The following is a 27,610-nucleotide window of genomic DNA, read 5'->3' as shown; positions in this document are numbered from 1 at the left end:
TCAGCCCATAAGAGTCCAAAGAGGGCTTGGTAGGTGGGGAGTGAAAATAAAGGAACGGGCCCGATGCAGAAAGCAAGTGTCCTGGGCTCACTTGAGACTGGAGGTGGGGTCATCTCCCAGTCAGGTACGAGTTCTATTAGGCCCCTTTCAAAAGCCGGTCAGCCCTACCTTTGGTTCCACTGACTGTTAAATCCCATCACACTCTCAACCAGCTGCACCAGGCACTACAATGGGGGCAAAAGCCAAGCCACACGAGACACAATCCTTACTCTCAGAGCCAAATCTACTCAGTCAACATTTCTGGTCATTTATGCCATCTTTAGTACTGGACATTCTGTGCACGGCATTTAGAGGTACTACCAGGGAACACAGTCTATAGAGCTCTCTGACGCTCACCTCCTATCTGAAGTTTTGTTGTGCAAAGAGCTATTGATGGAGTACTGCTGTGGGACTGCAGGCCATCTGTTCTCTCAGTTCTCTAAAAATGAATCTCTGGGTTGATTCAGAGCATCCCAGGCCTAAGGTAGGGTCTATCTAAATGGCAGAAGTGGAAGCAGAGTGCTAGTTGCCTTTTAATATTCAGTCTTCTTCCATGGGAGGGGCTTGCAATTTTTTTCTTTTCTTTTTTATGCGAGCTGGGGTGGTTTGAAATCAGATAGTAAGTATTTTAGGCTTTGTGGGCCATTCAGTCTGTTGCAATGACTCAACTCTGCCACTGGGCACAAAACCAGCTTTGGGCAACACATAAACAAATAGGCTTGGCTATGTTCCAACAAAACTTAATTTATCAAGACAGGCAGCAGGTTGAGTTTGGCCTGCGGGTTTTCCAATCCTGTTCTATAGTAATAGCGCCCCTGGTTTCATGTGGGTACAATGTCATCCTGAGTAGACTGTGGGAAGGATTGTAAAGAAGAGGTCAAACTACTGAACGTGCAAACATTCTGCCGAAATATGAGCAAGCAGCAAACTGACAGAGTGAAGCGTCTCCCACATCCACTTTGCCCTTCAAGCAGAGCGAATGAATGACGAACAGGTGTCAAGGCAAACCCCCTTCCCTACCACATCTCTGTAATGAAGGTTACAGTGGTTAAGTCTTACCACCTCTAACACCTCCAAGCATTCTGAAAAAGAAACACTAGAGACCAAGTCTTAGAATCATCAGAGTTCACTGTGGAAGACAAATACAGGGTATGTTGTATTCTTGCAAAAGGTTATTAGGAGAGGGACTTCCCTGGTGGCGCAGGGGTTAAGAATCCGCCTGCCAATGCAGGGGACATGGGTTCGAGCCCTGGTCTGGGAAGATCCCACATGTTGCCTAAGTCCCTGCACAACAACGACTGAGCCTGCACTCTAGAGCCCGCAAGCCACAACTACTGAAACCTGCGTGCCTAGAGCCCTTGCTCCGCAACAAGAGAAGCCACCGCAATGAGAAGCCTGTGTACTGCAACGAAGAGTAGCCCCCGCTCACCGCAACTAAAGAAAGCCTGTGAGCAGCAACGAAGACCCAACGCAGCCATAAATAAACAAATAAATGTATGTTATTAGGAGATATGGCTCATTAGATAAAAGAAAACAAAAATAGAAGTAAATATGTTACGCGGGTGAAAAAAGGGCCACTCCATGTTATTACTGTCACTCTTTAAAAAAGAGCAAACATATGCAAGATCAATACCCTCTTCTCAATACCCTCTTCTGAGCTCAAGACAGCATTTTTAGTCATTTAACTATATAGAGAATAATCTCTCTGTTCATTATATTTCCAGGTAAATTTGGGGGGTACCAGGTTTCCACTTGACTGCATAGGGTAATGGTTTCTCAGATAAAGGCATTCTGCTATTACAGAATCAAAGGATTTCAGAATTAGAAAAGAGTTTAGAGATTACAGAACAGACACACCAGTGTCTGAGGCCAGTGAGACTTACGTAGTCAAAAGCCCCACAGGTGAGGAATGGCAGACGCAATTCCACCGAAGGCTGGACTTTGACCCAATGGTCTCACCACACAATGTCTCGTCTGCCTCCAAAAGCCTGCAGTAGGCTTACACTTCTTTTTAATAGTCAGATAAAGAGTAAAGTTAGAATGGCTGTGAGAGTTAGAGATAACACACGCTCAGGTTCAAGTATTTGGCTCATGAGTCAGGAACTAATTTAGCAAGGTACTTCTTCAAGAAGGATTCAGCCCCAAAGCAGGCGGATATGCTAACCTACCTCTGAAAATTCATTTTGCATTTAAAATCCAACATTCAAATTCCTTGTGCATTTTTAAATTAAATAAAAAATTTAAGCGTGAAGTTAGAAGTAAACTCCAAATTGGACTTATGCCCCAAAGCCAATTTTCATGTACTTTGGATTCATGGGCTGTGGAACATGCGGAAATTTCAAGGTGTCTGATCTACTGAAATCCCTGGAGGGTACTTCAGTAAAGCAAGACGAGGCATTACCTGGTCCCTGAAGGTGAACAAGGATACAGCAGTCTTTTGCCAAAAGCCTGCTGTGTGAGGACTTTTCTCACTGTATGCCACGTTGATTGAGATTTGTGTTCTCTGGCTAATGTCAGGGAGCTTTTGCTACCGTAGGCAGTGAACTCATTTGACCTGATGTCTCAGTCTATTAAGGCAGGTGGTGAACCCCAGCAAAAAAAAAAAAAAAAAAAGTAAACCTACAGCCACCTGTTTATTGTACTCTTTATCTAAAGATATTCAGAGGCCTCAGACTTTTTTTAATCAATAACAAAAAGGGTAATAAGGGAATCTACAAAACTCTCCAGTATCTTTTTTAGTCTTTCATTAAATAGAACTGGAAGACTATGCCAAATTAAAGCCAATTGCAAACTTATCCTAAACTGCTTATTGGTCGTCTGGAATTTCCCATCTCCTTGTTTCTATCAGTGCTGCCTGTCCTTTGAGCCATCTGATTGTTTATTATGATCAGCAAGTTGGCTAATCAAAGTAGAAAAAGGAAAGCTCAAATCATTTTAGTGTTCGTATTGGCTCTAGTTTGACTCCAGTAAAGTTATTGGATGGAGTATGGGAAAAGGGGTTAATAAGACTGTAGACTAAAATAAATAATATTTCTCAATTCTGTGTGACCTAGAATATCTTCCATGTTGTATGAACAATTGATATACTCTTAAACACGGTTAAATTTTCTGGATGATAATCAAAACCCTGCTGGGTGTGTTTTCCAGTAAATCAGAACTACCTATAGGCAACATTAATAAAGATTAATAAATAATTTGTATCTTTCATGGTAAGTGATTTATCTAATCATAGCTATTTTACCTATTAGTCTATCATCTATATATCTAACAACTGTCAATTATCTCTCTCCCTCTCTCTCTCATTCATTCAACCATCCATCCATCCATCCATCCTCTGTGAGGCTGGATTTCACAGTGGTTAAAAACTTGGGCTCTGGAGGCAGCAAATCTGATTTCAGTTCCTACTCCTATCACTTACTAATTGTGTGACCGTGAACAAGTCACTCAACCTCTCTGAGACCCTGTTTACTCCTCTGTTTCATAGGGATAATAAGAAATATCTACAGTTTTGCATATAAACGACTAAGCACAGAATCTACCATACAGGAAGTGTTCAGTAAATGGCAGCTATTTTGATAATAGAACTTTCCACATGCCAGACCTTCAAAAAGAGCAGGAAAAAAGACTTAAATGTCTTTAGCTCTGGAACTTCATAGTTCGTCTATAATGGCCAAAGACAGATAGTGCCTACGTCACGGTCACTGAAACAGTGGAAATTACCCATCTATGATTTCATGGAACAATCATTTGTGAAGGTCAAACATGAACAGTCAATGTTAGGCACTGTGGGCAGAGGAGAGAGACACTTCAGTAAACATGATACCAGATACAAAGGAGATTTGTACAAGTGTTAAATAAGATACGTGACAGAGTGACTCACTATCTCTGGTGTTGGGCAAGACTTTCAGAGGGTGTGACTCCTGAATTGGGTCTCGAAGGATAAACAGGAGCTCATCGGATAGAAAAGAAGGGAGGTATGTTTGGCCTCTGTTCTCAGTATTCCTGGCAAGTGGCCTACACTGACTCTCACAACCAGCAGGGTCCTGGAGAGAATTGCTGTTAAGCTGCAAACTTTAAGCAGATGGGCATGGCAGGCACGGATTCTCACACGGCTAGAGATTAGGTACCTACATGTTCCCTAAATCTAAATTGAAGAACCACAAGAGAGACAGTCAGTACTCAGGGAGGCTGGTCTTAAATTCAGAAAGATTTCTGTAAGGTGATGATACCATATAAGAAATTAGGTGCAGAATATCAACAAAGTTTTAAAATTTTAATTATAAAGATAGAAAGAACAACATGCCTCCACATGAAGTACCAGAGGCAGGACAAAATACTAAAAGACACACCAGTGGAATGTACACAAACGTCAGAAAGGAAAAGGGGTAACAACTATCTCGAATGCAGAAAAAGGAATTATTTTGAGTCACTCTTTGAAAATGAATTCAGTACTGGGAATCAGTGATGCTCAAGATACGGGACCTACATCCTCCTCAGTACTATCCCCGCAGTTCACGGGGCATTCCCTGGACCACACTGGAGGAACATGTGCAACACAGCAGCAAATGGGTGAATCCAAAAAGCCACTGGTCTTATCTTTGTGCTGGGAAGGTTTTCCTGGCTAAGGAAAAGGAAAATGCCTGGGACTAAGATGGGGAAGAATAAAGTGACTCTAATACTTGGCCTCCTGGCACAATGGGATTAAAGGCAGGCCAGCCAGGCTCCTTGGGCCCTGATCTATAATATAAAGAGTGCTGAAACATCCTGGTTAGAGATCAGAAACATGGATGGAGTCAGCTAACTCAGGTTTCCACACACAACTTACATAATTGGCAGGAATAGATTGGTTCTACTCCCTGAAAGTAAACAAGGGTCTTCTAGAGAAAATGAAGGGGAAAAAAACAAAACACCTCCTTAGGTTTCATTTAGCTAAGGTGACCAAATGTCCCTGCTTGACCAGGAGATTCCCAGTTTATGCCTGCTGTTTCACTGCAATTATTAATAGTAACTCCTTCCTTCTCAAAATGTCCTGGTTTGGATAAGTTATACAGTCACCATCTATTTAGCCTATGTAACAAATTACTGTAACGAAAAGACTGAAACATACACCTTTTGGTAGAAAATGTATTTCAGGATGAGCAAATAGCACCAGTGGAGGAGAAAACCTTCTACTTCATAGAAGAATGCCAACAAAGACCAAATGATAAAAGTAGAAAATCATTCTTTTACAAATCCTAATGGAATTATTAAACCAGATAAGACTTATTGATTGGAATTAAAACGATCAGGTGAAGAGTTGATGGGGAACTGGAGATTACACAGTGACAAAGTAACACCACACAGATTGCTTTTGGTGGCAGAAGGAAAAAATTATAACTTTATAATGGAGGCTGTCAGTGCCCTAACACTGTGGTGAACCTTAACTTACCACTGATGGGTAAACCAGTGTATGACATCACTTAAAGTGTATTCTACTCACAATGGTTAACTGGAATGTAATCAAGTCTTTAAATGCAACTTCCAGTTTGTAGAAAATCCAAGAGATGGAAGAGAAAGTTAAATCACGCTCTGAGGCAGCAATCAGGCCCAATCCAGGTCAATCTTTTCAACATGCCAGTGAAATACAAAGCAGGTCTCTACTAGGTTAAAAGAGACTTAAGGGACATAAAAACCAAATGCAATGTGTAGCCCTAAAATCGACTGACTCTAAAGGATATTTTGGAAGAATCTGGGAAATATGAATATGAACTGGGTATAGAATGATGAAAAGGACTGCTGATTATTTTTAGGTATAATATGATATTATTTATTATGTAAGCAAATGCCCTATTTTTTCAAAAAGATGCATACTGAAATGTGGGTATAAGGACACATAATTTACTTTATTACTTCTGCATAAAGATATGGTTAAAAAAGAAAAAAAAAGTGCAGGTGCATGCACTTATATACCCACATGTACAGTTTAGAAAATCGAGTTCTCCCTATCCCCATCAGGGGAAAGTAGAACTGTTTAAAGAATAATCACGTGAAGGGGTTGAGATCAGCCTGTCCCAGGTGCTCCCGTATCTTCAGCTCTAACACGAGGGACGTGCCCACAGAGCAGGCGTGTTTTTATGGTAGACGCAGGCTGTGCGACAGAATTCTAAGATGGTGGCTTTCCCAGCATCACAGTGCTAACAGGGGCCTGGAGAAACAGTTGCGGATAGCTCTTTGCCCTAAAGCAACTCACGGGTACTTGTCTGGGAATGCACAAATCTAAACTGAAGGAATGTCACCAGACATATGGTGGAGCTTTGTCTCAAGAACACAACCGCAGCGGCCGACCCAGGTGTCCTCAGAGGGCCCATCCCAGGAGCAGGAGGCAGAGCATTTCCTAACGGGGAGCCCTAACCCTGGTAAGCAACATCATTATGGGACACTGGTGCTCTGATACCCTAGTCGCAAGACTTCTCTGTAGGGAGAACAGATCTAGGTGACAGGTAAAGAATAGAAGAGGTGAGGAGGAGGGGGAGAGACAGGATTTATGATAAAGTAAAAAGACAGGGGTTAGAAATGACGAGAGGTGGAGGATTTATTTGCGAATATAACTTTATAATAGAGGATTTCTTCCTCAGTAAGGACCAGGAGAGGCATCACAATAGCAAAGTGAGAAGTGAAGAGGAGTTAAAGGAGAACCAGAGGTGAGGGCGGAGGGGTAAACCGGCGGACAGGGGAAGACATAATGAGCAGGAACAGGAACGAGGGGTAAAACACAGCAGCAATGTGGGGGAGATGGGTGAAGTCTGACATGGCAAAGGAAACAGAAGGACAGAGGGGGCAGGAAGTAAAAGGAAGACAGCTGGTCAAAGGTTGAGGGGGCAGAATTTGGAACACATAAGAGCTGAATGCATCTTCTTCATCTCTCTACTCACAGGAACTTATACAGTAGGAATGGGGGGGGGGGAGGAGAGAGGGAGGGAGGAAGGGAAGGGGGCCAAGGAAGGCGGGCAGACACAGAAGAGGAAGCCTGAGGACAGGCAGTGTGGAAGGCTCCGTGAAGGCGTGGAAGAAGGCCAAAAGAAGTAGGGAATGAGGAAGCACTCATTTCAGAGGCACACAGCAGTGGGTATTAGCTTAAACACGACAGACACGGCGTTCCTGAGCGTTCCACGTCACATTTCAGAATTACGTAATTCAGATTTACCTTAGGAATACAAGAACTGTTTTGACCAGGCAACATTTCTGTGGCTGACCTGAATCATAACTTATCTTATACAAATGCCTAGAACTAGGGTAAGAGCATGATCCACTTTACTGCAAAAACAGAGCCAAATAGCTCTTGGATCTTCTCTGCACTGCTGAGCGATGCCAATCAGCCTATGGGGCTCCTTATTTTCCCCATGGTCCTGTTCTCATCCAGAGGGTCATTTCAACATATGAACTGCCCTGAGGCTGCTGAATATTTTCCACCCTTTCTTCTGTCTGCCCAGAACCAATACAAGAGGCAAATGCTGGGTTAACATAATTAATGTAGGCAGAAATCTGGCTAAATACTACTAAAAAAATCCATTTTTCAGGCGCCCAATTATCTACATTGCTGACCACATTGATTACATTAATCCAATGATTGCCAGATCTTTCTTTCTGTTAGGCAAGATTTAATCTAGAGAACTAACAAACCTCTCTAGGATGCAAATCTCTCCCAGGACACATGATTTTGATTGACAGCTCACAAAATAATTCGGGAATGCATGCAGAATTAGACTCCCACGCAATTTTCATGCAAAGGCAAATCTATCCATCAACATAACAGTGGCTCCCAGAAAGCAGCCAAGGTTCTGTGTCTGGAAACTAGAAACCAGGAAGTCTGATGTTTGCGAAGCCATAATCAAGCGCATTTGTTTGCGGTTCTTAATGTGCGTAGGTGGTTTCCAGCATATGAATAAGATCAGAAATTTGCATTAAAAATTATTATTACAAGATTTCAAAGCACAATGAAGTATGTGTTTGAGAATTGCTGGTTTACAATGTGGGGAAAGAGACAGGTTAGTGAATGCAGATTCCTAGAGTCTTCAGTTTGTTTTTCAAACAGAAAATAGTAAAATACTCTCCCTGACTCATGATGCCAGCCCCTTACAATATAGTTTAACTTTATGAGGTTGGCACAAGTTTAATACCTATACTTCCTAACTGTGCAGTCAGAATCAGATAACAATACACACATTACAGAACACAGAAGGTCTCACTGCAGAGCACCTGCACATGAAAGTAAAGAGAAAGATCCAAAGGGCCTCCTGGAGGAATACTTACTATTTGGTAGAGTCAGATAACTGATATTCCCGTCGTCTGTCATAGCATTCCTGGATTCCAGGATCGTTCCATAAACTCTTTATTGCATCTACATACGGATTCTCAAAAGCAGACACCTTCTCCACATCAACTTCTCGAACTAATTGTGCGTGAGCCTGTTTTTTTTTTAAAAAAAAAAAAATAGTTTTAACCTCCTTTCCATCACTGAAAATTGCCTTTGGTTTGCACATTACATTGTGCACAAGTGAGGTCTTTCCTCATATACTGGTTTTTGAACTGGTTTATAATAACGTAATGCTTCTTCTTTTTTTTCCTTAGATAAAACCCAGTCCCAAATCTTTCCCTCTAGAGTAAACCATGAGGCTACCTAAAGTTGACTAGAGGAAAGCAGAGTGTTTGGTTCCCGTCGGAACAATGAGGATGTCATGCTACACATAATGACTGTTTTCAGGTGATGATCATAATCCTAAAACAATTAATGTTATTAAAGGGAAAAAACAGACACTTATCCCCTCTATGTTTATAGTTTATTATAATCAAACACATAATATACCCAGCCCTGAGTGTTCTCATGGGCTGGGCATTCACTGAGTAGCAGAAGCTCAATCAGACTCCTCAACTAATCAGGGTTAGTTTCTATGGCTCGCTTCTAGGATTGGGGTAAAACCACAGAAGAACAGTTAATACTAACGACTGAATCTGCGCAGCAGTAAGCATGCCTCTCCACTCCCACACCCCTGAATTGCCAATATTTATTTTATAGCTGCCTTATCTATATTATCAGATTGAGGAGGCTATCCAGTTTTTTTTAACAAGGAAAAAGGACTTTGTTATTTTCATTATACAACATTTAGCAGGAAAGAGGTAAAAAGATTTAAACACATTTTTCAACAAGATTGAAATCAAAATGTTGTATGGTCAACCCCCAAATTAACCAGAATATATCACTGTCTAACAATCTCAATCAAAATAGGTTTTCATGGGTGTAGTTTACATGTAAATTACATATGCACGTAAATATGTAAATCAGCAAATAACTAATTATCTTGAAAACTGGAGGCAGATGGCTGATGATTTGTTAAAACAGTCTTGACTTTGTACAGAGAAACAAACTTCTGAACTAGGTCAGTGAATGGTTATCTTGATTACATGATGACCCAATTATTCTTTTCATAGAGTTTTAAGCAGATAGAATTTAATAAATTTAATCCATGTTAGGCCTGTCTGGTTCCCCATCTTTATCTTCCTTCTCATCCTGTAAGAGGCAAGGGCCCCATGTCATTAGACTAATCTTGACTTAGAGAAAGTTTTAAGAAGCCCAACATGCCAAGACTGAAGAGACCACCGTTCTTGCTAGTTCTGCTCTGACCCTGACAGTCAGATCTAGTAAGTGAGAAGCCCTATAGCTCCGCCCTGCACCCCAATCTTGGAAAACGGATCCCTATAGTTGTTTTCTGTACCTAGTCCCTGCCCAGGCAATCTGCCTTATCCCACCAGCAATCCTGCCATCCTGAAGTCCTGTTCCCAAGTCTCAGACCTCAGGTGGGCCTACCTCAATCACAGTTCCCCATGAGTCTCCCCCTTGAAAACAGTATCACTGGCTCCCCAATGAATCCCCAGTGCTGTGCTCCGCCTGGCTCTGTAGCACCTGTTGCTCCGTGTCAACACCAAAGACTGTACTGGTCCCACCTGTTCTGCCGTCTACCTGCTCAAGTGGACCTCCTTCAAGCACAAAACACTGGCTGTGGGGCCTCCTGCACTCTGCCCAGCAGGCATGTCTCATACCTTCACAGGTATGCCTGATGTCAAGCTTTGACCCCGCCTTTCTGCCCTTGCTCACTGAATACAAACAAGTGCTAACTCTTTGTGTCCTGAGATACAACAACGATCACCCATGGTATAATCCTCAGTTAGAATCCCCGTGGCTATGTCTGTTTTACAGCGTTCTCTAGAGGATTCTGTGCATCTTGGAGGGCAGATGTGGGGCAGGAACAGGGATGTACGGGATGGTCTCCTGCTGGATATACTCTAAAGACATGGTTTTAATCTGACTCCGCTGTTTCTTATGACATTGGATAAGTTGCTTAATCTTGCCAAATATTATCTCTGGTGGGGAACATCCTGCCCCAACAAGCTCATGTGACTTACTATTGTGCTACAGTGCAGTAGTTGAGTGGTTCTCAAAAGGCGGTACACACACCAGCAGCATCACCTGGGAATGTGATAAAAATGCAAATCCTTCCATCCTACCTCAAACTTTTTGAATAAGAAACTGATCATCAATCTCTGTTTTAACAGGCCCTCTGGATGATTCTGATACATGGAAATGTTTGAGAACCACTGTGAACTATTAAGCATCACACAGACACTAGTTGTTGTGGTCATCATTAATTGTCTGGCTGGCCAGAAAACTGCTATTGGAAACTAAAGAGAAGGGTCCCAGAAAGGCAACAGTACTCCAAAGCAAGGGGCATTATAAGGGCCAGGAAGCCACAGAAATGAATAAAACAAGCTAGATGTAGGCAACAGGGAGTGATAGGGACTACAGCACACTGAGAAACACACACCCTAATTAAAGAGGACAGCTGCTATTTACCTCCCACTAATTGTTGCCATTGGGATATAGGCCCAGTGTTGCCAGATTTTCCGATTTACCAAGGGAAGCCAAAAATCTAGATTTTTCCATGAAATAGCCCTAATTTTTATTCTTAGCAATGCTATAAACGATAAAGTATATCTGTGCCTGAGTTGGATCAGGTACCACTCATTTGCTCCTCCATTTACTTCCCTAATAAGATTGACCAATAACACTATGTCCTACCCAGAACCTGGAACACAGTAGCTGGCCACTTAACACACGCTAATAAGTAGTTTTGCAGCACTTTCCTACAGCAATATTTAGGCAAACTATTATACTATCCATAGGGAGAAATGGTTGAGACCTCTCTGAATTGCATAAAAGCTACGTGATGATACAGGTTAGTGTAGGCAGTATTTAAAAACTGAATTTGATACTCACTACACTGGGCCAGCCATGTCATCTGGAAGGAGTTCTGTTTCTGTTTCTAGAGAAGGTAACTTATACCAGAGAAAACAGTTTCAACATAGCAGACACTTTTTGCTATGATGATTAAATGTTTATTGAACCCCAATGAAATGCTAGGTAACATAGCAATTAAAGACTTAGATATAGTTACCACAGAGGGGTAGGGGTGGAGTTGGGGGGAACAGTCCATATAGCGGGCAACCAAACAAAGCACAGGATTATGTGCTCCAGGAGTAGAAATGAGGGAACATTTGCATTTCCATCTTTAATTTCAGTTGACTGTAAGGGCATTTAAATAGACAACATCCTCAACAGTTGTATAACCGAAAAAGCCTGCTCCTGTAAAATGAGATTACTTTCTATTGTTAAAAAACTCCTCCAATTTCCTATCTTGTTCCATCTCTGTTTGCTTTTTCTTACACCTGGAAGGCCTTCTCTATTCCTTTCTTTAGCTTTTGTTCAGGGGCCGTATCCTGTGCCATCTCTGACAGGGAGATGTTCCTAATATTCCTCCTCTCCCCCAAAATGTGAGCTTTGTGTCTTTTGAACCATGGAACTTCTACATTTTGCTTTCTGTTGATAGCTACCTCTTGGCTTATCGTCTTCTAGACTATACATTGAGGGAAGGGGCTGTAGCTTACTGGCTCTAATTTCTTTTGGGGCCCAGCACAGAGTGAGCAACAACAAATATTTGTCTAATTTAACTGCATTTAAAAAGGACATATAAACACAGTGCCAAGTCCTACAAGTCAAAGACAAGTTTCTCAAGGAAATCTTCCATCCATTACCTACTCTCTCAGAACTACATAATCCTTAACAGCACTTATCTCAGTAGCTAGTGTGCATCTATTTGTGTGATATTTGTTAGTATCCTTCTCCCTGATCACCGTGTAAGTTCCAAGACAGGCTCAGCATTGCAGTATCAGAGTCTAGCAGAGTGCCCGCCACTGATGCTCAATAAATATTCGTTGAATGAAGTATATAAGGAAGAGTGGAAATTATACTAAACTGGAAATTGGGACACCTAAATTCTAGGCCTGGCTTTACGCCTAACACAAGCCATAACCCTTAGAAGAAACTACTTTACCTCTATAGAGCTTCATTTTCCTGGTCCACAAGATTATGCAACTGAAACAAATCATCTCCCTAAGGCTTCATCTAGCCATTAACTACATGACTGTAAATAAATACATCTAGAATACATGGAGAACCAAGGAGTTACAACACTGTCCCTCCAGGAGCACACAATATATCATTTATTGAAACAAGACCTCACTATTTCAAACAGTGCCTGACAATAAAGGGCAGAACATGGTTAAGTCTGTACATCGGCAATGCTACACAGGGGTTGAGAAAGTAGAACTCAGTATGGATAGAGAGGTCAGACAACATGTCAGAGAGAAGAGAGGATTCGGCTGGCAGGTGGAGATGAAGATGTGTGACTTCTGAGGAGGAGGGATAGGTGAACAAAGGCTCAGTAGACAAAATAAACATGGCCCTCTCTTTTAACTGTGGGGAAAAAAACAGTCTAGTGAGGAAGTTTCATGCTGACCCTTACTGCAAATTAACCTCCACAATGAAAGCTACAGTATTAATCTCAGCTATGAACCATAATCAACCTCCACCAACTATGAAAGTATATTGGCCTCAAAAATCACAAGATCACCGCTTTGCCTTCATCCAGGTCATAATTTCTAAGTCACTTTTATTGCCTACTAAGCTTTGTTTTTTAATTCCACCCTTGCTGTTTTGTAAAATGACATTCAAATATAATCAACTGTAATTTGCATTTATGTAAGAGCTTTCACCTGAAGTTCTCAAGTTATTTAAGTATGACAGCATTTTACAAAATACACACAGAATTTTTACATTGCCTATACAATGTCCTCAATGGAAGTGCAATCCTCTCATTTTTTTGGTAAAAAATATTCTGTATGTGGAAAGAATATTTTTTAGTACAATGTGTTAGACTAGGAAGATAAACAAGACCCTTTTCTATTTGTCCAAATGTCAGATGTGAAGTAGTAAAAATCACAAGTAATTACGTGAAATTAAACAATTACTAATGAAAAAGGCTATGACGAAAAGGAATGAAGTCATTTCTAATAATATAAATAACAGTTACAATTGACTACCCTTTTTATTTTGAACACTGTAAATAGAAAAGCAAAACAGGTATGAGTTAGTTAATCATATAAACAAAATGCAAAATATAATTCTATTTCATTTCAAGTTACAGTTGAACACACTGGATGGAAATACTTAATAATGAAAGTTAGCTTTCAGAATTCTTAGCAAGCTGGTGGCAAGCCTCAGAGGGAACATTGTGAGAACTAAGTAGTACTCTTAGGAACTCTGGCAGAATTTTCGGTTAAGACCACATGGAAACCGCAGGATGTGCCAATGTGGTAATGTCTTGTTTTTGTGATTCGGTGGTCATAAAATTCAGGTAAATCTTAGATGTGTTGATATTTCCAAGGTTGCTTCAGCAAGAGGAAGGAAGAACTGAGTTCCCACCACAGTGAGTCTTACCCTGCCCACAGAAGGCCAAGCCTTCAGATGAAATAAAAAAGAGTTTATAGTCACTTTGGAAGGATTTTCAAAAACTCATTAACAGCTCGAGGCGGCTTTAGGCTGGAATGTCACACCTATTCCGGTTCCTACACTCTAGAAGTAGAAAACCAAATGGTAACTTCCACATTTGTTGAAGCTCTTAGACACAAATATTTAGCTCATTAGGGCTGCTCTGTTTGAAAGGATGCCCAACACACACAGAGGCGCTCTGAATTAGAAAAATTCTGAACTGCTGTCTGAGTATGTTTTAATCCTGAACCAAGGTGCACACCTTCTCACTCCTTTTTTTTTTTCCTGTTGCTTATTTCCATTTTGGCATTTGATTCTAAGTTATGAAAACAAACAAACCAAAAAAACAGGCTTTTTTTGTTTTCTTCTCAAAGGAAATAGAGTAAAATAATGGACCTTGGGATCAGATCTCTCTGTTATAATCCCACCTCCACCCAGTACTAGTTGAGCATGAACTTGGGCAAGCTATTTAACATCTCTAAACCTCTGTTTCCTAATCTGTTAAATGGGGGTAACAATGGCATTTATTTTATTTTATTTTTTAACATCTTTATTGGAGTATAATTGCTTTACAATGGTGTGTTAGTTTCTGCTTTATAACACAGTGAATCAGTTATACATATACATGTCCCCATATCTCTTCCCTCTTGCATCTCCCTCCCTCCCACCATCCCCATCCCACCCCTCTAGGTGGACACAAAGCACCGAGCTCATCTCCCTGTGCTATGCGGCTGCTTCCCACTAGCTATCTATTTTACGTTTGGTAGTGTATATATGTCCATGCCACTCTTTCACTTTGTCCCAGCTTACCCTTCCCCCTCCCCGTATCCTCAAGTCCATTCTCTAGTAGGTCTGCATCTTTATTCGTGTCTTGCCCCTAGGTTCTTCTGACCATTTTTTTTTTTCAGATTCCATATATATGTGTTAGCATATGGTATTTGTTTTTCTCTTTCTGACTTACTTCACTCTGTATGGCAGTCTCTAGGTCCATCCACCTCACTACAAATAACTCAATTTTGTTCCTTTTTATGGCTGAGTAATATTCCATTGTATATATGTGCCACATCTTCTTTACCCATTCATCTGTTGATGGACACTTAGGTTGCTTCCATGTCCTGGCTATTGTAAATAGAGCTGCAATGAACATTTTGGTACATGACTATTTTTGAATTATGGTTTTCTCAGGGTATATGGCATTTATTTTAAATTTATTTATTTTTGGCTGCGTTGGGTCTTCACTGCTGCGTGCAGGCTTTCTCCAGTTGTGTCGAGTGGGGGCTACTCTTTGTTGCAGTGTGTGGGCTCTAGGCTGCTGGCTCAGCAGTTGTGGCGCACGGGCTCAGTTGCTCCGCGGCATGTGGGATCTTCCCGGACCAGGGCTCGAACCCATGTCCCCTGCATTGGCAGGTGGACTCCCAACCACTGCGCCACCAGGGAAGTCCCTATGGCATTTATTTTAGATGGTTATATGACAGAAAGGATGTAAAACACTAAAAGGCAGACCTAACACCCAAAGCTGCTAACTCTTTAAAAAGCAGAAGAAAAGGAAAATAGCACAGGAAACGTAAAACGTGCAGTGTACACACTTACCAGCTCTGTAACCTTAAGCAAATCACCCACCTTTATTTGCTCAAATGTGAAACAACATTCTAGAGACCAGCCTGGGTAATGGATCTCAGAGAGTCCTCAAATTTGCAAACACCCCTTAAAATTTCCTACCAAAAACGTGGGCAAGAACTATCATTTCTTAGACCACGTCGCCTTCTCTGACTTCATTACACCTTGAACAGCTGACCTTCATTCATTAAGATGCACTGAACACAGAGTGACAGTTGTTGATGAATTTTCTTATGGGCATTACTGCATAAATGACAAAGAACAGCAAAGTCACACCGAGCTGCTGCTGGCTGGGTTCACGTAGCCAGTGACTCATTCCTACAGAACAGCCTCTCCACACTTATGATTCAACTCATGGCTCAGCAAAATTACAAATGACTACATGACACAGCCTTTTGAAGTCCCTGATGAAGATGATAAATCCTGTGTGTGGAATCTTTCAGTGCTAGGGAATCTACTGATTCTCCTTTGCTAAAGCATCCACACCCCTCTTTACCCCGGTATCACAACAGAGTAGGTATCCACAGGTACACAAGACCCTTATAAAAATTGTCATAGTATTTGCATATAACCTATGCATATCCTCCCATATCCTTTAAATCATCTCTAGATTACTTACAATACCTAATACAATGTAAATGCTATGTAAATAGTTGCCAGGGATGGGGAACAACAGCTTGAGATGAAACCGGGCTTCAATCATAACTCTGTCACATTCCAGCCCTGTGTCTTTAGGCTTGTCTCTCAACTTTCCTGAACCTCAGCTACCTCATCTATGAAATGGGAAAATAATTCATTTTAGGGCAGTTAGAAAAGTTATAAGAATTGCTAGTAAAATACCTAAAACAAGTATTATAATTACTATGAAATCTTGAGCTATTTCAAAATTACCATTAATAAATATTATCTCAACAAATACTTTTCCACCATATGTCAGGCAATACACTAGACACTGATGAAGCTGATAATTTGTGTTAAATAAAATGTCCCAGATAGCAAAATATTAGACAAGAAAGTTTATTAAACTGTCACATATTATTCTACTTGAAGATTTTACAAATTGATTTATTATCACTGTTAGATCTGCTTTTCTAAGGTTAGAGCTTTATTTTTAATCTTTATTACAGCATTCACCAAGGTAATCAATGACTATAAGGCACACTGCCTTTCCCCAAAAACTTTGCTGAAAATCTGTTTCTCTTTTTGGTTTTGCTTCGCTATAAGCTACATTTGCTTAATCTAACATATAGCAGATTCCTTCTTCGATGGAGAAAATACTCCTTTATTATTTTAAATGTTTTTTTTCTTTTAAAGAACTCCATCTCTTTCTTGGCTCTACCACTATAAATTTCACGCAAGTATTTTCTATTTAGTCCTCTGCTTGTTATTTTCCTTTTTCATGTTCGTAGGCCATGTCATAGTTATCAGGATCAATGACATTGCAGGTCAGAGCTTGATGCACCACGGCATAACACACACCAAGCAGTTCCAAAGAGTCTGTTGACTGATGTAATTACATGGTTCCATTATGTAGAATCTTGCCCTCAGGTCTGTAGAATCTTGCCCTCAGGTCTGTAAAATCTTGGGATGAAATAAAAAATTGTGCACTCTTTGAAATGCTACTTATCACCTTCATGATTATGATGGTAATACACACACACACATTGTGAATACTACAAAAAAGTGTATTTTCAAAGAGCTAATTCAAAGTCACAGTGATAAAGAAGAAATCAGAAGATTCTTTTAAAGATATACCTATTTATTAAGAGTCAAAGAATTAGGCATACTTGTATGACTACTTTCAAAGAATATTTCAGGACCATTAGTTACTTGGGATTTTAATGGCTATTTTTTTGAAAAGCGGGTTCTAGAGCCAAAGTCAGATAACTGTAGAGAATGATGTTTATAAAAAGTTAAACAGATGGTCTATACTGCAGAACTCAGAACCTTTAATAAGACAACGGTGCCAGGAATCCATGAGCACAGGGTAAGGGTGGAGGCATTACTGTAGGACCATGGCAGCACTTCCCCCTCAGGTCAGCTGATGAGGCTGGTGTTCTCGTGAATCACACTTTGAAAAACACCGACTAGAGACTGAGACTCCCAACAACCAAGTAAGGACTGATTTTACACAAGCAAAACAACTGACCGGCTGATGCTTCCGCGCGCTGGCCTAACAGGCTAGTGCCTGCTTTATAGATTCACATCATTCTCATTGTTGAGTTCACATTTTGCATGTGGTTCATTTCCTGAAATTATGTCTCAGAAAAAAACATAATCATTTTAGCCCTTTGCAATGTCTGGGCTCCTACAATCTTATTAACCAGAGAAGTGTGTTGCTGCTGGTCTGGAATTTTATTTTGTTTGCCAATAGGAAAAACAGATCAAGATTTCCCTTCTTAGCTTGGTAGACATTCAGACAAGGCTGAAAAAAAAAATTTGAAAGAACAAGCTCCTTAATGAAGGGAGGTCCAGATGTACCCGGAAATCTCAGGGTCCTGCAGAGTCTTTCTAGGACACCCACTGTGAAACCTGACCACTGCAGCTTCAGAAACTGTCTTCAGGAGAACTGAAAGCGAAAGGTTCGTAGCCCCAGAATTTTGCAGAACAAAAGGAACTTCCTAGAACACTTGTCTAAATACTTCTTTAACTCAGACAGCAAGAAACTGTTCCAACAGTAAGGATGTAAAAAGAATCAACGGCAGTGATGTCTAATTGTTCTGTGAAGAAGAGTAATGAAACATCTAGAATCTGAATAGGAAGAAGGGAAGGGAAATAAGAGAACCCACATCTTGCTAGGCACTTTTGGGGGGCAAATAGTAATACATATAATTTGTCACTTTGAGAAAGGACCCAAATTTCAGGAAGATTACAGATAAGAATCAATTGTAAAAAGTCACTTGGATCAGTGTTGAGAAACTGGTAACTTTCTAGTGAGAGTATGATATAGTTTATAGTGTATACATGACATTCTGGAGTATGAAAAGGAATATTAACAATAGTTAATGCTATATATCTTTGAAATATTATTTATTGACCAACACATCAGTTATATTATATTGGTATTGTTAAAACGTTTTCAAACATAAAATTCTTTCTAAAAAATAAAACTTTCATATATCCATATAAAGTAAAAAAAAAAAAATAAGAAGTTTTCTTGGTACATTCATGTATTTTAGTTATGTTCTTAGCCATTTCTGTTTTTAATATCCTATCCCTGACATTTTTAAGAAGACTATATTTTTTTCATTATGGACATATTATATAACTATTTCATGAAATTGCCTGCAATATTCCTCAAAATTGCATTAAGAATTTTAGGTTAATAAATTTGAAATTGTAACATTTTCAATTGGGTCCTTCTCTATAGACCTTAATATTTTTAATTAAAAATATTCTCTCTTACGGGCTGAAATACCTGGTAAGCACAAAACAAATTCTGCTAAATGGGAGGTATTCTTAACTCTATTATTTTTTCAAATGCAAATTTGTAAATATTTCAGTTCAAATATTTTCATAGGAAGTATCTCATTTATCAGTTCATAATATTCTTCTTCCACAGATACCTTTAGGAAACAAAACTCAAGATTGGTAGATTATCACAGCTTGTTTGAAAACAATTATGACTGTGCGTGAGTCATAACTAATTGCAAGTACATTTCTGCTCCATAGGCTTCTTAATCTAATAAATGTTTTACCGTAACACTGTGCACCATTAAGCACTACGTTCTTATCATTACCACAAAATATTTTTATTTTCAACATTTTTTAGAGAAGCAAAAACATTCATAGTATTCAAAATAATGAGAGAGGTTTCACTTTATCAAAATGAACTATCAAAAGCTGTACCCTGATTCCATGAATTAAAAGAGGGAGAAAACCAAACCATCAATCGTTTGCAAAGATTTCCTTCTGCTAAGGGAGTTAACAGATGAATAATTATTGCCTCATTTTTTTGCACCCGAATAAGAAAACTTGGAATGAAAAATGAACCAAATTAACTTGGAAGGAAAGTCACTTGATCTAAATGAAAAGTCATGCTTCACAGAGTAATATAAAAATGCATTTCCTGCAGCTGCCCATGCTAAAATGTCATCTTTGGGCACAATCCTCTGAATATAACAGCTAACTTTTGAAGTAATGTTGACACTTTTTCAGCAGATCTGTGTCATTTGAATTTTGTGTGGTGGATGATATCACTTTGGGTATAATGGTGGATGCTGCTAAATATCAACAAACAATTTTGTACAAGTCATACATTACCATTCACTTTTCTGAGAAACAAAAATTCAGTATTAAATTTTTTGTTAAATACGCATTTTCGGGTTAAAAAAAAAAAGCTTATTGTGGCCAAAAGAATTTATTACAAAATAAAATCATTATCAGACAATAAAACAAACAGTTATAGATTTACACCAAACAATAAATGATAAAACCATGGAAGCAAAAGCTATCATGGCAAGACCACTGTGGCAAGACTGCTCAACCTAGATTTTTCCATATAAATTTCACATACATCTAACAATTTTCCACTGACCCTGCTCACTGAAGATCTGGTGCGTTCCTGTTCCTCACAACTTATAGACCAGAGCACAGCATGACTGGCTAATAACAAACGGATGATAAAGGCAGCAGCGACATATCCTTCCCTACCACCCTAGACGCTGGAAGGAGTTGGCTGTCCCTAGTCTCTCTTGTCCACGTTTGTTCCATATTAGCAGTGAGTGCCCACATGCTGCCTTTGAAAGAGAGATGCAGTTACATTGCATCTGGGAAGGATTTGGAAAAGAGTTGGAACATCTTTCAGATTTAAGCAAGTGCTAAAGTGAGAAATCTGTTCAACTGCATGGGCAGAATTTGGAAATACTAAGTGAAAGTCTATCAAATCCATCCTGGCTTATTTTAATACAGCTATTAATAAGAATGCTTCATTAAAAAATGAGAAACTAGAACAAATGCTCAACTGGTGGGATGCTGGGACAAGAGGTGTAAAGCGAAAGTGTCTCGGGCAAACTAGGACGCAGGGTCGACCTCTGTATGGGGAAGACTTGGGCTAGGGGATCAAGAAGACTAGAAGTGACCTGACGGTCTGTAGACCTGCTTGGTCTAGTACAAACAATTTTTTTTAAAGTGGTCAACATCTAAAATTGAGAACGTTTCCATTAAACAGAAAAATAGATTTCCTACTTCTCTTGATAAACTGTAAAATCCAGCAACACTATGCCCATATTCCAAGAAGACAAGAGGCCACAGCTCGTAAGCTACTATCTGCCCCTCACTGTTGTCAATAATAAAGGGAGAGAGGATGATTCTTTACGGAAGTGAAGAATATCCTCTGTCCTATAATGCCAAAACTCCCTACCTAATTAACTAAGTTGTGCTAAAGAACAGAACGTGTCCAGCTTCACATTACCTGCCTGGCCCTGAAGAAATTTGATTTTACACCCTACCCACCACCCCCAACTCCCGCAGAGCTTGTGTAAGTCTTGCATTCTTCGTGTGATAAGGATGCTTATACACTCTGCATGAGAGGAACTGAGAATTACATTGTATCTGACGCTCACCAGTGGGCACTGTCTCAGCTTCCTGGTCAGGATCCCGTTGAAAAATGTTGTGCACCTGTGATCTTCCAGTATTTTCCCCTCACCATCCCTTTAAGTTATATCCTAGCACTGTGGTTACACTGAACTGTGAATGTTTGTGTTATGAGTTCCAATCTACCCTGGTCTAACCAAGGGGACCAGGGCACGTGTTAGGTGGAAAATGGTACCATAAGGTTTGGGTTGTTACAGGTGGTCATGACTGTCATAAGGTGTGATGCACGGTGAGTAGCTAAGGAAGGGTCTGTGGCTTTGGTGTCAAACACCGAGTTTCATCCATGCTCCCATTTACTTGCTTTGAGGCTTCTCCAAGCTACAATTTCCTTATCCCTAAACTGAGATAATGATACCTTCATCACAGCACTGTCATAAAGCTTGAATGTAATACTATACATAAAACAGCACAGTAACAAGCGCACACTAATGGCTCAGTGCACAGAAGCACCCTTTAGTTTGTACTTCAGATATGATCCAAGGGGAATTATGGTGCAATACCTTCAACCCAGCGCTTTTCTTACATTTAGTGAACTAACCCTTTGCGAGGGTGGGGAGGAGGTGGGGGGATGGGAGGTGGTTCAACTTTAGGGAATCTATTTCAAAAATAAAATAATTTCCATGATTCCTACCAACATGCTATATAGCACTAACAGTTTGATATCTTAAGGAAATGCTATTTTAAACTCTTACTTAAATTATACAATAATTACAGTGATCACTGGTGGTTATTTTACAGTTAAAACTGTTTTTCCAAATAGCAGCATGTTAAACTTTCTTCACATACAAATTTTTCTGTCTCCATAGGTAAATCCAAATCTCATTACACAGTATTCATCTCAATGTTGAGTTTTCAAAACATGCAAAGATCATAACTTGACTAAAACCTTTTCTTAGACACCCAGATAGATGTGCATGAAGATTTTATCAAATATTGTATACCCAGATGTGCTCTTCCCCTTAAATTCTGATGAGCTTCCCGTGAAAATCTGACTGGTGACAGAGCACATGGGTTGCGAAATTAAACCAAACCAAATCAATCTTTATATAACTCAAAAAGACTTAGCATTTTCACTGCTTTTTCAGGAAGATAAAAATGCATATTGCCTCTTTTATGTGTCTTTATATCTATCTTTGAAAAGCTTTCATGTAATTTCTAAATTTAGCTCCTACTTCCTTTTTACTGTGCCACCTGATCTACAATCCATCTCTGATAACATTCTGATCTTCACTCCAAGGAACCTCCATAGAAAACAACTCTCAGAAGGAAGATAACCTGTCACTAACCTCTTCTTACGGATAGCACAAGATGACCAATTTCTTCCCTTCTGCAGTTTCTGTGGGTACCATCTACACATATTTCAAAATTCCCTTCACTTGGTGGTAGGAAATATCAACCTTTCTAGAGCTTCAACATCGTTTATCAAAATGATCTCTTGCTAGGAAAATGAATTAAAGGGAGAAATTCATCTCTTTTAACCTAAGGCGGAAGATTGAGGGGGAGAGAAAACAAAGAGAAGCAGCCGTAGAGAGAGAGCTGGTGCGCTGGAATGAGGTTAAGAACAATGTTGCACACATAGCGATTTCAGAATAGTTTATCTGGATTAATGTTCATTCTATGAAAACGTTCTTCTCTTTTTATTTTCCATTAATATCAGATTTAATAAGGATGAGCTATATAGAGACAAAAGATTTTGGTATGAGGAGAAAACTTCTAGCAATACAGTCATCGTTATCATTCTATGAAAGTGTTCTCTTTTTGTTGTCCATTCATTAATATCTGATTTAATAAGGATGAATTACATAGAGATAAAAAAATTTTGGTATGAGGTGAAAGCTTCTAGCAATACAGTCATCCCTCGTTATCTGCGGGGGACTGGTTCCAGGAGCCCCTTGCATATCAAACTCTGTGGATGCTCAAGTCGCTGATGTAAAACGGTGAATGAACACAGTTGGCCCTCCATATCCGTGGGTTTCGCCATCCACGGTTTCTGCATCTGTGGGTCTGAGTGTGTAGCCAGTAAATACAGCACAGGAGTCTTGCATTTATGAAGGAAACCGCTGGTCACAAATAGCAGAAGCCCTTAATTAAAAAGCCAACCTACAGATCTGGCGAAGAAAGGATGTGTAGTGGGGACTCAGTCTTCCAAGAATCCTATCCATCCTCCCATTTAAGCCTTTCCTAATTATTCTTATCTTCTTGGGGCATTTATAGTCTTCATAAAACACCTGTTGGGCACCAAGCTATATACTGCCTGGCACTGCTATTTAAGTGCTCCATGTCTGTATGTACAGAATTTCTAACAATGCTGTGAATTACTTCAGGGTAGGGACTGTCTAATATTCCTTACATTCTAGCAAAATGCTAGGGCTGCTCAATAAATATTCCACAATGAAAATGAACTGTCTTCCTTTCTGATACATTTGTCCAGAAATGTGACCTAACAAGACCGAGGATAAGCAGAAAAAATGACTAGTACTGGACAGAAGAAACAGTCCTGCCCAGGAAGTTCGGAAGTCTGGCTGGGCCTCTGTTATGATATTAGACTGGTTTCTTAACCTGTATAGGTTAACTGTTGACTTCTGTAACTGAGTTATTGGACTAAAGAAGGCGGAGGTGCCTTGCCCTTATGATTACACATTCAAACGTAAGCTAGGGTGAAAGCAAAATATTTATCCAATGGTATGGCATGGACGCTGGTCAAACAGAACAGAGCAGAGCTCTGGACTTCCCTTGCCATCCCTCACATCAACCTTTTAGCTCCTGGACCGTGAAGAGGTCAATAATGTCCCAGGTGCTGGAGTCACTCAAGGAACTTAGGGCAGTGAACTTAGGGCAGTGACTAAAATTTTAATGCTGGTACAGTGCATAATGGGTAAGGGCTGAATACCAACTCAGCCTATAAGTATTATCTTTGAATCATAAAGGTGTTAATTTTATTCAAAAGTTATTATTCATCTGATGGCGCAGGACTACCTAAGAGCTGGCAATAAAATGAAAAGAGATTCCCACCAACACTATCAATAATGGGTCTTTTTGATTCCGCTCCTCCCCATACTTCTAACTCAACACTTTCCTTTTTTTTGAGGTAGTCATTCTATAACTCCCAGCTTCTCCTCAACAGCATGAGTTCATCTTGCAATGAGGAACCCAAACCACACTCTGTTCCCTGCTCTGCTAAATAAATAAAGCATAACGGTCAAGAACAGGCCTAACTACAATCTTGGTTTCACAGATGAAGAAAGTGTTATTTTCTGTTCACAATAAAATTCCCTGGGACACGCAACAGCAGTAAGGGTTCCGTCAGGGGGTTTGAGGCCCCTCTGGACACAGCTGCAGCTTGTGGCACTCCAGCAGCCCTGAGAGAGCCAAGAGGATGAAAAGAAGAACAGCAGGGAGGGTTGATGTAATCCTTGCACTAAGTCGTACTAAGTATTACTTAGCGGTATGGAGTATTAGTCCTTGGTTGAACACTGGAATCACCTGGGGAGCTTTAAAAAACATACATGTCTAGGTCCCACCCTTGGAGATTCTGATTTAATAGGTCTGGGAAGTGACCAAGGTTTTATAATGCTCCCTAGGTGATCTAATGTACAGCCAGAGTAGAAAAACACTGGTGGAAACCTGGTCTCCAGAGTATGGGACACATAACCATCCACTGGGTGCAGGAGGAAACTATCAAAACCTATGTGTTTAATCTGAAAAGGAAAAAGATATTAAGTTTTCCTGTATCTAATGGATGGAATAACAATGGCACCCTCATCCGTCTGATGGCCGTGTACGGTGTCCAGGAGTCGTGAGGGAAGGCAGGAGGTTCCTGAGGAGCCCTCACTCTTCTGTTCACTTTCAGTGTGTTGCTACACACCCCCATTAGTGTGTCCCCAGCCAGTAACTTACAGATTCTAGTATCTTAAAGAGAAGAATCCTGACAACAGTTTATAATGAGAAGGGGAATAATCAGGAAGACATTTTGAGCCATGAGAGGTTTCCAAATTATATGATGGCAAACTAATTATAAGAATTGTAGAACTCAAAGAAGAGCCGCACATTTTTCTTATATAAAATGACAAGTGTTCCAAATATGCTGACTTTTTTTTTTTTTTTTTTTTTTTGGTCATGACAAGGGGCTGAAGGAGCTGCTTTATCTGGCTTATACTTTTATAAAAATAAACATATTTAAACTATCTCTTCAAGGCCAAAGAGCATTTTAACAGTGAGTGAGAGAGAAATCGCTAAGAAACTTGAGCATTTTTGAAAATGGATATTTGGAAACGTTCCCATTGTGATGTGATTTTGCTGTTAAAATCAATATAAGGTGTGACACCAGGAAAAAAAATAAACAACTATCTTATGCGTAAACTTTAAAACCTTGGGTAAAAAATATTTTAAAGAAAGAGTTTCAGTGGGGTTTTTAACTCATTTGTGAAAGGATGAATAATGCAACACTTTTCAATTGGTTTGAAAGAAGGGCTGACCCATACCCAGCAAGATGGAAATTTGTTAGCAAAATTTCAATTAGAAACATTTGCGTAATCAGTGAACGCGACTGAAAACAAGCACTGTGATTTAGTAGGCAAAGCCAATGATGCAGCTCCTTCCATTTACAAGTACGTATCTTGTGTGACATCTTTTTCTTTGTAAGACACTAAAAATAAGTACTGAATTAAACTGAACTTAGAACTAGACCACTGAATCACTGTCACACAGAATTAATCAATTTTTAAAAACATTAAAATCTTTTATATCACAAAGAGCTCAAAAATTTTATCAAGCATAATTTCTTTTTTTTGTTTGTTTTTTAACATCTTTATTGGCGTATAATTGCTTTACAATGGTGTGTTAGTTTCTGCTTTATAACAAAGTGAATCAGTTATACATATACATATGTTCCCATATCTCTTCCCTCTTGCGTCTCCCTCCCTCCCACCCTCCCTATCCCACCCCTCTAGGTGGTCACAAAGCACAAAGCTGATCTCCCTGTGCTATGCGGCTGCTTCCCACTAGCTATCTATTTCACGTTTGGTGGTGTATATATGTCCATGCCACTCTCTCACTTTGTCACAGCCTACCCTTCAATGAAAGTCAAAATAATTGTTTTCAATGGGGTACATAATCCAAAAAGTGTTGACCGTACTCTGCTTAGCAGACTATCCTGTGTATTTAGTCAGCCACTCCAAAATCAGAGATCTGCAGTGAGGAGAGGGGTCTGCACCGCATACTGTAGACACTGGCCACCTGTTGGATTGGTAGTGTATAAGAGGAGAAATCAGAAATCCTATCCGAGAGAGGGAGTCATGAAGAAACTTCTGGAACTCTGCTGAAGACTGGTTTGGAAATCAAGCGTAATTGCTTCAGCAGGCAAGTATATATTTAACTAGTTCAACGAACCTGGGGAGAGACTGTGCCTCATATTTTTATTCTCCCGTGTCTCATATGATGGTTTTATATGGTGGGTGCGCAAGAGATGCGGTTGACAAAAGCAATAACTTTTTGGTGCAAAAACTGTACCTTCTCAGCAGCGTTATCAGTAGGGTCCATTTCTACTAATGCAACACAAAAATCATTCTTATCATTGATAATGTGTTCTGATACAGTATCTAAAACGGTCAGTCACTGGGAAGTGGAAAAGTTATTAATTAGTATCCCTGAATTATAAAAAGCCTCAGTTAAATATAGTACAGTGGAAAACTACGAGACAGTGTTCTGAGCCCCAGAAGACAACCACTTCCAATGTGTCAGAATTATCTGTTTCACACCCCATGTATTAATATTTGGTTTAGCTGCTAAAATCACTAAACATCTTGTTCTTAATACTGTGCCTGTAAAAATGCCCGTGTGATAAAATGGAAACTGTTAAACAGAGATTACATTTCATACGATCACAGAAACACTGTTTCTGCTTTTGTGAAATCTTACCCTGAAAAGCAAATCTGTATGAAAACGGATTAGGTACAGGCAATAAGTATTCATGAACAGTTTTACGTATTCATATACCTCGCCTTTGGTTTCTTAACAATGTCAGGATCTCACGTGACCTAAACTAGTTGTATGCAACTGCCCTCGCCAACTCGCCTCTCAGAACACATTAACTGTCAGAAGAATCCTCCACTGGCTCGGGATCACGTGCTTCTCTCACCTGAGGTGCCCCTGCTCTGGGTAACTGAGGATATAGCACATGTAGGTCAAAGACATACTTTGCAAAGATTTAAATCCATCCCCAACCTCAGGCAGCATTTAGAGCATTCCCGTGCCCTTCCACTGCTTTTCTATTTTTCAATATGGGGCACAAAAATCTGAATTTTAGGAAGACAAAAATCTCACGCTCCTAAGGTTCTCCATGCAGTATCCATCACATACAACTATTCTACTCATTTTGTCTTTTGCTCCCTGCTTGCTGATTCATGAGGGAGAGGAGATGGAAAAGGAACAAAGTAAATACAC

The 27,610-nt window shown here is 39.9% G+C and overlaps 1 protein-coding gene across 1 annotated transcript in view; it reads right to left on the bottom strand.

The window, feature by feature from the left end:
- LOC137770875 (guanine nucleotide-binding protein G(q) subunit alpha) overlaps positions 1-27,610 on the bottom strand; it is a 289,351-nt gene that overhangs the window by 83,811 nt on the left and 177,930 nt on the right. Inside the window, exon 3 of the mRNA XM_068553922.1 lies at positions 8,329-8,483. Within this exon, the coding sequence (XP_068410023.1) occupies positions 8,329-8,483 (155 nt within the window). The remainder of the gene's footprint in view (positions 1-8,328; positions 8,484-27,610) is intronic.

Source organism: Eschrichtius robustus, chromosome 10, assembly GCF_028021215.1.
Source record: "Eschrichtius robustus isolate mEscRob2 chromosome 10, mEscRob2.pri, whole genome shotgun sequence".
NCBI lineage: Eukaryota > Metazoa > Chordata > Mammalia > Artiodactyla > Eschrichtiidae > Eschrichtius > Eschrichtius robustus.
The sequence above is the reverse complement of the archived record's forward strand: the minus strand, read 5'-3'. Positions and strand labels throughout refer to the sequence as shown.